At 43.8% G+C, this 12,500-nt stretch overlaps 1 protein-coding gene across 2 annotated transcripts in view; it reads right to left on the bottom strand.

Annotated features, from left to right (window-relative positions):
* The window catches only part of ptprna (protein tyrosine phosphatase receptor type Na), a 105,734-nt gene that overhangs the window by 78,099 nt on the left and 15,135 nt on the right, over nucleotides 1–12,500 (bottom strand). For both annotated transcript variants that reach the window (XM_045206756.1, XM_045206757.1), the window contains exon 2: nucleotides 2,412–2,462. In XM_045206756.1, the coding sequence (XP_045062691.1) occupies nucleotides 2,412–2,462 (51 nt within the window). The remainder of the gene's footprint in view (nucleotides 1–2,411; nucleotides 2,463–12,500) is intronic.

The raw sequence follows: 12,500 nt of genomic DNA, 5'->3' as shown, positions 1-12,500 counted from the left end.
GACCTGCTGTGAGGATAGGATGCTGGGAAATGGCGCTGCCGTGGATAGTTGCCGACCTGCTGTGAGGATAGGATGCTGGGAAATGGTGCTGCCGTGGATAGTTGCCGACCTGCTGTGAGGATAGGATGCTGGGAAATGGTGCTGCCGTGGATAGTTGCCGACCTGCTGTGAGGATAGGATGCTGGGTAATGGTGCTGCCGTGGATAGTTGCCGACCTGCTGTGAGGATAGGATGCTGGGAAATGGTGCTGCCGTGGATAGTTGCCCGACCTGCTGTGAGGATAGGATGCTGGGAAATGGCGCTGCCGTGGATAGTTGCCGACCTGCTGTGAGGATAGGATGCTGGGAAATGGCGCTGCCGTGGATAGTTGCCGACCTGCTGTGAGGATAGGATGCTGGGAAATGGCGCTGCCGTGGATAGTTGCCGACCTGCTGTGAGGATAGGATGCTGGGAAATGGCGCTGCCGTGGATAGTTGCCAGACCTGCTGTGAGGATAGGATGCTGGGAAATGGCGCTGCCGTGGATAGTTGCCGACCTGCTGTGAGGATAGGATGCTGGGAAATAGCGCTGCCGTGGATAGTTGCCGACCTGCTGTGAGGATAGGATGCTGGGAAACATGCGCTGCCGTGGATAGTTGCCGACCTGCTGTGAGGATAGGATGCTGGGAAATGGCGCTGCCGTGGATAGTTGCCAACCTGCTGTGAGGATAGGATGCTGGGAAATGGCGCTGCCGTGGATAGTTGCCGACCTGCTGTGAGGATAGGATGCTGGGAAATGGCGCTGCCGTGGATAGTTGCCGACCTGCTGTGAGGATAGGATGCTGGGAAATGGCGCTGCCGTGGATAGTTGCCGACCTGCTGTGAGGATAGGATGCTGGGAAACACGCTGCCGTGGATAGTTGCCGACCTGCTGTGAGGATAGGATGCTGGGAAATGGCGCTGCCGTGATAGTTGCCGACCTGCTGTGAGGATAGGATGCTGGGAAATGGCGCTGCCGTGGATAGTTGCCGACCTGCTGTGAGGATAGGATGCTGGGAATGGCGCTGCCGTGGATAGTTGCCGACCTGCTGTGAGGATAGGATGCTGGGAAATGGCGCTGCCGTGGATAGTTGCCGACCTGCTGTGAGGATAGGATGCTGGGAAATGGTGCTGCCGTGGATAGTTGCCGACCTGCTGTGAGGATAGGATGCTGGGAAATGGTGCTGCCGTGGATAGTTGCCGACCTGCTGTGAGGATAGGATGCTGGGAAATGGTGCTGCCGTGGATAGTTGCCGACCTGCTGTGAGGATAGGATGCTGGGAAATGGTGCTGCCGTGGATAGTTGCCGACCTGCTGTGAGGATAGGATGCTGGGAAATGGTGCTGCCGTGGATAGTTGCCGACCTGCTGTGAGGATAGGATGCTGGGAAATGGTGCTGCCGTGGATAGTTGCCGACCTGCTGTGAGGATAGGATGCTGGGAAATGGTGCTGCCGTGGATAGTTGCCGACCTGCTGTGGAGGATAGGATGCTGGGAAATGGCGCTGCCGTGGATAGTTGCCCGACCTGCTGTGAGGATAGGATGCTGGGAAATGGTGCTGCCGTGGATAGTTGCCGACCTGCTGTGAGGATAGGATGCTGGGAAATGGTGCTGCCGTGGATAGTTGCCGACCTGCTGTGAGGATAGGATGCTGGGAAATGGTGCTGCCGTGGATAGTTGCCGACCTGCTGTGAGGATAGGATGCTGGGAAATGGCGCTGCCGTGGATAGTTGCCGACCAACTCTACTATTTTTTTTATTTTTATTACTCTGATCTTAACTTTTTTGTACATAATGTTTCCTATGACCCAAAACAGCGGGTCACTGATCTCCATTCAGAGGTAGATTTCCACTTCAACGAGTCAGCAGCCCTGGATGTTATGCCAGTGGTGAAAAAAGTACTCAACTATCATACTTGAGTAAAAGTAAAGATACCTTAATAGAAAATGACTCAAGTAAAATGACTCATAGTCCCCTCCAAGCTCATCACTAAGCTAAGGACCCTGGGACTGAACACCTCCTTCTGCGACTGGATCCTGGACTTCCTGACGGGCCGCCCCCCAGGTGGTAAGGGTAGGCAACAACACATCTGCAATACTGACCCTCGACACGGGGGCGGCCCCTCAGGGGTGCGCGCTTAGTCCCTTCCTGTACGTTTTTAGGGGGAACGTGGTTGGAGGAACAGGAGATACAGGAAGTGGGTGATTTGGGATTGATGGGGGACCAGGACAAGCAGGGCCTGGGGCTCACTGACTGGAGCTGTGTCTCTCTGTAATTACATGGCTTATCTGGACCAAATGTGTGTTACTCTCTAGGAGATACAGAGCACTTAGCGGGCACACGCACACACACGCACACACACACACACACACACACACACAGGATAAGATACTCACCGTCAGAGCAGAACTGTTCCCTGGAGCACAGCCTTCTCTCAAACACACAACCTGAGAGAGAGAGAGAGAGAGAGAGAGAGAGAGAGAGAGAGAGAGAGAGAGGGGGGGGGAGGGAGAGAGAGAGAGAGAGAGAGAGAGAGACAGAGAGAGAGGCAGAGAGAGAGAGAGAGAGAGAGAGAGAGAGAGAGAGAGAGAGAGAGAGAGAGAGAGAGAGAGAGAGAGAGAGAGAGAGAGAGATACTTTAACTATTTGCACATTGTTACAACACTGCATATATACATAATATGACATTTGAAATGTCTTTATTCTTTTGAAACTTCTGAGTGTAATGTTTACTGTTAATATTTATTGTTTATTTCACTTTTGTTTACTATCTACTTCCCTTGCTTTGGCAATGTTAACACACGTTTCCCATGCCAATAAAGCCCTTAAATTGAAATTGAATTGAGAGAGAGAGAGAGAGAGACAGAGAGAGAGAGAGAGGCAGAGAGAGAGAGAGAGAGAGAGAGAGAGAGAGAGAGAGAGAGAGAGAGAGAGAGAGAGAGAGAGAGAGAGAGAGAGAGAGAGAGAGAGAGAGAGAGAGACAGAGAGAGAGAGAGAGGCAGAGAGAGAGAGAGAGAGAGAGAGAGAGAGAGAGCGAGAGAGAGAGAGAGAGAGAGAGAGAGAGAGAGAGAGAGAGAGAGAGAGAGAGAGAGAGAGAGACAGAGAGAGAGAGAGAGGCAGAGAGAGAGAGAGAGAGAGAGAGAGAGAGAGAGAGAGAGAGAGAGAGAGAGAGAGAGAGAGAGAGAGAGAGAGAGAGAGAGAGATATACTTTAACTATTTGCACATTGTTACAACACTGTATATATACATAATATGACATTTGAAATGTCTTTATTCTTTTGAAACTTCTGAGTGTAATGTTTACTGTTAATATTTATTGTTTATTTCACTTTTGTTTACTATCTACTTCCCTTGCTTTGGCAATGTTAACACACGTTTCCCATGCCAATAAAGCCCTTAAATTGAAATTGAATTGAGAGAGAGAGAGAGAGAGACAGAGAGAGAGAGAGAGACAGAGAGAGAGAGAGAGGCAGAGAGAGAGAGAGAGAGAGAGAGAGAGAGAGAGAGAGAGAGAGAGAGAGAGAGAGAGACAGACGGGGCCCGCCTCAGGACAGCACGACCAGACCCGTCCCATTACAACACAGCTCTACTAGACCCGGCCCATCACAACACAGCTCTACCAGACCCAGCCCATCACAACACAGTTCTACTGGACCCGGTCCATCACAACACAGCACTGACCACTACTCCAGGGTCGGGCAGAACACTGTCCTTCAGAGAAGTACACCACATGATGCAGTCCACACCATGTATCATTCAGATCATCAGCCTACATATGCTGAGGTAACCTCTGGCAAAAGACACCTAGAACAATCAGAGATAGGAGAGGTGCGCCAACTACTGCATCTAATATGCAGACTACTGGGCTAGACAGACCCTTTAATTCACACACACACACACACACAGGGTTGCAGATTGCATTGTACTTATTTTTTGGGCCATTCTTATTAAGTTGTTTACAACTATCCTTTATTTTATTGGCACTGGTATTATAATAATAGTGATGTGTAATGGTGTGTGTGTGTGTGTGTGTGTGTGTGTGTATATATATGTATGTATATGTATATATGTATGTATGTATGTATGTATGTATGTATGTATATGTATATATATATGTATGTATATGTGTATGTATGTGTGTGTATGTATGTATGTATGTATGTATGTATGTATGTATGTATGTATGTATGTATGTATGTATGTATGTATGTATGTATGTATGTATGTATGTATGTATGTATGTATGTATGTATGTATGTATGTATGCATGTATGTATGTATGTATGTATGTATGTATGTGTATATATGTATGTATGTATGTATGTATATATATTACTATTATTATTATATATATATTTTTTCAATGTACTTTACTCAAACCAGTGAATATCACTTACTATAAATGAGATCATTAACTATCAGCTCTTGGAATATCCAGGGCCTGTACTCTTCACATTTTGGTTATAAAACAACAAATCCAGAATTGATTAAAAACATCAAGGGACAGGACATCATAATCCTACTGGAAACATGGTGTCGTGGAGACATAGGTACTCAGTGTCCCTCAGGCTATAGAGAAAGTTTACTACCATCAATCAAACATAAAAATGTTAAACGGGCCGGGACTCAGGTGGAATCATCATTTGGCATAAGCAGGACTTAGCACTGAATGAAATGAAAAAAGTTACTAACCACATTTGGCTAAAACTTAACAAAGGTACAATCTATTGTGACAATGATGTATACATATGTGCAGCTTATGCTCCTCCTTCAGATTCATCATATTATGATTATCATTTTTTTTGACAATCTCCATACAGAAATCATTCAATTTCAGGCAGAGGGTAAAGTGCTTCTTTGTGGAGATTTCAATGCGAGAACGGATTCTGAGCCTGACTACACTGATGAGGGAGGTAACCACCACATACAGTAGCCCTATTATAAATAATAGAAACAGTCCTGACCAAATACTGAACAAAAACGGGAAGGAGTTAGTGCATCTCTGTCGAGCTTAATGGTAGAATCAGAGGGGACTCTTCAGGTCAGTTTACTTACTGCTCAGCTCTTGGGACAAGTGTAGTCGATTATGCCATCACTGACATTGACCCCTCCTCCATTAGTTCATTCACTGTCAGACCACAGACACCATTGTCAGATCACAGTCAGATCAACGTGTTTCTGAAGAAATTAACCGGCAATATTCATTCAAAAAAACAGCCGAATAAACTCTACAACATGAACCAATCGTACAGATGGGCTCAAAACAGTGCAGAGAGATTCATTGAAACATTGAACTCAAATGAAATGATGAACTCTATACAGTTTTTCAATTACTCACAATACCAAAACAATAAAGAAGGTGTCAATTCGGCTACTCAAAACATAAATAACATTTTCCAAAAAGCAGCATCGAAAGCAAATTTGAGAAAACCAAAGAAATGCAACATCAGAAACAAAAAACAAAATGTTTCTGAAAAATGGTTTGATAACGAATGTAAAACAATTAGAAAACACCTAAGACAAATTTCAAATGAAAAACATAAGCAGCAAAACAACCCAGATCTACGCTATGAATACTTTGAAACTCTGAAACAGTATAAACATACACTAAAACGCAAGAAATTGAATTATACCAACAAGACACTTGATGAAATTGAAAGTGCAATTGACCAAAATCAGTTCTGGGACATGTGGAACAATTTAAGCATGACAAAGCCACAAGAATTAGCCATACAAGATGAAGGAATTTGGAAAACTTATTTTGATAATCTATACAAAAACATCCCACAAAAAGAATTACAACAGAACCAATTAGAAATTCAAGAAAAATTGAACATCCTTGAATCGGTCATTAAAAACAACCAAAATCCATTAGATTACCCAATAACCCAACAAGAACTAAATGAAAAGCTAAAATCTATAAAATCAAAGAAGGCTTGTGGTCTAGATAACATCAGAAATGAAATGCTGAAAAACAGCACACCTGAGTTGCAAAATGCTGTGCTTAAGTTGTTCAACATAGTTTTATCTTCTGGCTGCTTCCTGATATCTGGAACCAGGGGGCTCATCTCCCCTATCCACAAATGTGGAGACAAATCAGACCCCAATAATTACAGGGGAATTTGCGTAAACAGCAACTTGGGAAAGGTTTTCTGTAGCATTTGAATTCAAGAATTCAAACCTTTCTTCAAGAGAAAAATGTAATAAGTAAATGTCAAATTGGCTTTCTCCCTAACCATCGCACTACTGACCATATATACACCTTACATACACTAATTAATAAACACGTACACCAAAAAAAAAGAGGGCAAAATATTTGCTTGCTTTATTGACTTTAAAAAAGCATTTGATTCTATTTGGCATGAAGGGCTATTCTACAAAATTCTCCAAAGTGGGCTTGGTGGTAAGGTGTATGACTTAATAAAATGTATGTACACAGAAAACAAGTGTGCAATAAAATCAAAAACCAAAGAACAGAATTCTTTTCACAACGTCGAGGTGTGAGACAAGGCTGCAGTTTGAGTCCAAATCTTTTCAACATTTATATCAATGAGTTAGCAGACATGTTAGACCATTCTCCAGCCCCAGGACTTACACTATTTGACACAGAGGTAAAATACCTGCTATATGCTGATGACTTGGTACTTCTATCACCAACCAAAGAAGGTCTTCAACAGAACCTTAACATTCTAGAGCAATATTGCAATAATTGGGCCCTGGCAGTAAATTTCAAAAAAACTAAAATCATGATTTTCCAAAAAAAAACAGATGTCAGAAACACAAATATAAATTCACCCTGAACAACACCATAATTGAACACACTAAAAATTACACATACCTTGGTCTGACCATATCTGCATCGGGAAACTTTAATATGGCAGTGAATGCACTCAAAGAAAAAGCCCGCAGAGCATTGTATGCAATAAAAATGAAATTATTCAAAATCAATATCCCAATTAGAATTTGGACCAAAATATTTGACAGTGTAATCCTACCAATAGCTCTTTACGGAAGTGAGGTTTGGGGGCCACTCAATAAACTGGACTTTAAAATATGGGACAAACATCCAATTGAAGCCCTACATGCAGAATTCTGTCGGAATATTCTTCAAGTCCAGAGAAATACACCAACTAATGCATGTAGGGCAGAATTGGGCCGCTTTCCAGTAGTAATAAAAATACAGAAAAGATCATTAAAATTTTGGCTACATCTAAATTCAAGTCCAAATTCAAGTCTGCAATTTAAAGCACTTCAAACCCAAGAGCTGAGCCCAGAAACGAGCCCTCTCAGTCAGCTGGTGTTGGACCTAACCAACCAAGCTGACACCAGCACTGCTTCAAAAGAAAGAATTCTAATGAACAAAATCATGAACCAATCAAAGGACTCATATTTACAACATTGGAAAAACAAAACAAAATCCCAAAGCCGACTAAATTGCTATCTGACCCTAAACAGAGAATATGAATTGGCTGATTATCTCTACTCTGTCAGAGATACGAAGCAGAGACAGATCCTTACCAAGTACAGGCTGAGTGACCACCAATTGGCAATAGAAACCGGCAGACATAAAAAGACATGGCTACCCAAAGAGGAGCGTATATGTGGTCACTGCACGACAGGGAGGTAGAAACAGAAATGCACTTTCTCCTTTACTGTGATAAATATTCCTCACAAAGACATTCATTATTCACAGAAATGACTAGATTTGTTCCAAATTTTAACTTATTAAACCCAGAGGAAAAACTAAAAATACTCATGGGCGAAGGAGCTATATCTCCTCTTGCAGCCAAATATGTATTTGCCTGCCATAGCCTGAGGGACACTGAATAATAACATCAGCATAGGTAATAGTAACGTACTTAATATTGTTATTTAGTTATAAGTTAGTTATAGTTTCATTTTCCATATTTAGATTTGTATATTTATTATATTTATACTATTGACTGTTACCATTTTATTGTTGTTTTTTATTTATCATTATTTACTACCATTTTTATTATTATTTGTTATTATTTATTATTATTTTTTTACAATGTATATTGTATACATTGTTGCTTTGGCAATATTGACGCAATGTTTTTCATGCCAATAAAGCAGCTTGAATTGAAATTGAATTGAATTGAGAGAGAGAGAGAGAGAGAGAGAGACAGAGAGAGAGAGAGAGAGAGAGAGAGAGAGAGAGAGAGAGAGAGAGAGAGAGAGAGAGAGAGAGAGAGAGAGAGAGAGAGAGAGAGAGAGAGAGAGATATACTTTAACTATTTGCACATTGTTACAACACTGTATATATACATAATATGACATTTGAAATGTCTTTATTCTTTTGAAACTTCTGAGTGTAATGTTTACTGTTAATATTTATTGTTTATTTCACTTTTGTTTACACTATTCCTCCTTGCTTTGGCAATGTTATCACACGTTTCCCATGCCAATAAAGCCCTTAAATTTAAATTGAATTGAGAGAGAGAGAGAGAGAGAGAGAGAGAGAGAGAGAGAGAGAGAGAGAGAGAGAGAGAGAGAGAGAGAGAGAGAGAGAGAGAGAGAGAGAGAGAGAGAGAGAGAGAGAGAGAGAGAGAGAGAGAGAGAGAGAGAGAGAGAGAGAGAGAGAGAGAGAGAGAGAGAGAGAGAGAGAGAGAGAGAGAGAGAGAGAGAGAGAGAGAGAGAGAGAGAGAGAGAGAGAGAGAGAGAGAGAGAGAGAGAGAGAGAGAGAGAGAGAGAGAGAGAGAGAGAGAGAGAGAGTTTGAGTTTTAAATAATCTTTATTGGGTCTGGGAGCCCACCACACAAATACTCATACAAAACCGTATTTACACATCAATTAAAAACACAACTCCAATTCCTCCTCCACAGTAACTGAACACAACAGCGTCTGAATGCCCCATATACTCATGAACAGATCAATATTGTTGACCAGTTTGTAATAGGCAAACTCAATTCTCAATCTTGCTGCCACCATTCCCTCCAGCATTCCCACCACATCCACAGACCCCTGTCCCCGAATACTGTTCTTTCGGGTCTTCCATATGGCTAATTTTGCTGCCCCTAACACAAAATTAAGCAACAAAAGTACAGCTTTCTGACTAAACCTGTACTTTGGCCCCAATATGTACAGTTGGGAAGAGAAAACCTCTCCCAGCGCTGAGAACCAGTTAGTGATCAGGGTCAATCATCCCGACCAACCTGGGACACTGTAAAAACAGATGTGCCAGAGTTTCAGGTTCAGCACAGAATGGACACTCCTCCCCAACAGTAGGATCCAGGTGTACCAGATACATGTTGGTGGCTATGGCTCCATGTATTATCCTCCATTGGAGGTCAGCTGTCCCTCTTATCAATAGGCAGTTTGTATAGTGTTCGCCAGCGGCCTTTGGGGAGGCACCTGGACCAAGCACACCCGCCCACCTCGTCGATTTTACCCCTTCCAGGGAAGAGGCATGGGACACCTTTACACATGTTCTGTACATGGCCTTCTTTCCCACCTCCTTGAACTCCCCCAGCTCCGGGTATCGAAGGAAAGCAGCATCCCCACGTCCTCCTCGAATGCCCCCGCCGCAGCACTAACAATCAGTGCAGGGAACACATAATCCAGACCCTCCTTCCACCGATCAGAATTGGAGGTGTCAGTCACATACTGCAGATGAAGTACTGGCAAGGAATCACAGACCTCAGCGACGACCTTCCTCAGTAGGCGAGACGATCGGATCCCCGCTCTTTCTCCCAGCTCCTCCAACGACCTATTCCTGTTCCACATCAGATGACCCAGCTTAGTACACCCCACGCCTAACAGGCATGAACGTAGGCTAGCTGAACCCAGAACACGGGACTGGATGGCAGTGTTGTGAAAAAGAGGCTCTTCAAAAAGCCACATCCCTGGTGGCGTGCAGGCCTTACGGGACTTGACCAGAACTCTCCAAGCCTGCATAACAGACTCATAGAATGGAGTCAGGCCAGGCAACTCACCCCCTCCAGCTTTAAGAGGAAAAGATGCTTGTCTAAGCCCAAACAGCCCGCTCTCCTCATCAATGCGTAGGCTGTGTCAACCCAGCTAGAACCGTCACTGTACAACAGTCTCTGGGCTGCTTGAAGCCGGAAAGCCATGATCCTGGAAGAAATGTCCACCAGGCCTTGCCCACCCTCGTGCAGTGGCAGGTACAGGGCTGAAGCTTTAATCCAATGTTGTCCAGACCAGAAGAAGTTGACAAGGGTCCTCTGAAGCTCTTGTATCAGACCCTTTGGTGGCTGTAAAATCATTAGTCTGTGCCACAGGGTAGAGGCAGCTAGGTTATTAGCTACCAGTACCCTTCCCCTATAAGACAGCTGGGGCAGCACCCATTTCCATCTTGACAGTCTGGCACACACTTTCTCCACTACACCCTCCCAGTTCTTTTTCTGAAAGACATCGGAGCCCTAGAAAAACCCCCAAAGTCTTCATCCCATCTCTGCCCCACTGAAGCCCCCTGGTAACCGTGGAGCGGACCCCATCTGAAGCTGGCCTGCCCACAGCGCTTCACTCTTTCCCCAATTGACTCTAGCTGAGGAGGCCCCCTCATACACCTTTAAGGCGTCTGAGAGAACCTTAACATCCTCATCCCCTGTAATAAAAACTGTCACGTCATCTGCATACGCAGACAGTGCTATCGTGGGACCCTTCATTACACCTGGCACAGAGAAACCAGTAAGCTTCGCTCTTAAAAAGCAAAGCATTGGTTCAATCGCCAGACTGTATAACTGCCCTGAAATTGGGCATCCCTGCCTGATGCCCCCTTTGGACAGGGATGGGACAACTCAAACCACCCCCCACCTTCACCATACACGAGGCCCCAGCATACAGTAACTTCATCCAAGACAAAAAAACATCCCCAACCCCAAAGGCTTTCATTGTTTTAAACAAGTACTGGTGGTCCACACGATCAAAAGCCTTCTCCTGATCCAAAGAAAGTAAACCCACATTTACATCAGACAGTTTACAAATGTCCAAAACATCTCTTATTAGAAACAAGTTGTCAACAATAGAGCGATCAGGTACACAGTAGGACTGGTCCTTGTGGACCAACAATCCCAGATACTCTTTCAACCTGTTTGAGAGACATTTAGAAACAATTTTATATTCTGCACACAGCAAAGCAACAGGTCTCCAATTTTTATGAGAGCCAAATCCCCTTTTTTGGCAACAGTGAAAGTACCGCACGTTGACAAGATACAGGAAGAGAGCCCTCATGAAAAGATTCACACACCACTTCATAAAAATCCTCCCCAATAGACCCCCAAAAGTGCTTGTAAAACTCAGATGGTAAACCATCAATGCCAGGGGCTCGGCCTGTTGAGAGCTGCATAACTGCTGTGGACAGCTCTTGCAGTGTAATGTCAGAGTCCAATGCGACTCTTTGCTCAGGTCCCAATTGAGGAAGACCGTGTAACAACTGTTCAGTACACAGAGAGTCACAATCCTCCGCCTTATAGAGGGCAGAATAGAAATCCACGGCATGTTGACGCATTTCACTGTCGTCCGTGGTCACCTTCCCATCAGGGAGACGAAGGCAGACCATCTGTTTACGTTGCAATGTCGACTGTCCTAGGTTAAAAAAAAAAAGCACTAGGAGCATCCATATCCTTGAGGGAAGCGAAACGAGACCTAATCAAGGCACCCTTCACTCTTTCATGCAGAAACGACCTCAATTCATGTTTCTTGTCCTGTAAGTTCATGACTAGTCCGGGGTCATTCTGAGTGAGCAACTTCAATTCAATAGATTTAATGTTCTGCTCAAGGGCCCTGATAGTCTCTTTAACTTCAATTCGAGACAGAGCAGTATACTGTTGACAAAATAATCGTATTTGGGCCTTCCCAACCTCCCACCATTGTCTCAAGGACTCAAAATTCCCTTTTGTAACCCTCCATTTTTCCCAAAACAACAAAAACCTTTCACAAAACATGACATCATGTAACAATTTAACATTAAAATACCAATAAGATGATGACCTTCGTGGACAGGACAAGTGAATATCAACAGTGACAATATGGTGATCAGAGAAACCCACAGGAGTAATGTCACACCTTCCAACCCTACTACAGTATTGCTCAGATACATACAACCTGTCTAACCTTGCTGCACTGACATGACCTTCATTAACTTTTAGCCATGTGTACTGCCTAACTTTTGCATTCCTTACTCTCCACACATCAGAAAGCTCAAACTCAGTTAATAGACCAGACAGACAAATTGCTGACCGCAGGTGAGGTTCTTCAGCGGTGCGATCAACAGTAAAATCCACTGTACAGTTCCAGTCCCCCCTAAAACCATACACCCCTCTTGGTCACACTGTCTTAAGGTTTCCTTTTATTTTATCAAAAACAACAATACGCTCTGTACCCTCATTAGGAGCATAAACATTCAAAAAAAACAAACAAAAACCCCATAACATTCACCTTGACCAATAAAACCCGACCCTTGACAATCTCTGTTGTAGATACCACAGTCACCCCTAAGCCTGA

This window comes from Coregonus clupeaformis, chromosome 23 (genome assembly GCF_020615455.1).
Source record: "Coregonus clupeaformis isolate EN_2021a chromosome 23, ASM2061545v1, whole genome shotgun sequence".
Taxonomy (NCBI): domain Eukaryota; kingdom Metazoa; phylum Chordata; class Actinopteri; order Salmoniformes; family Salmonidae; genus Coregonus; species Coregonus clupeaformis.
Note: the sequence above shows the minus strand (reverse complement) of the source record. Positions and strands in the feature narration are given on the sequence as shown.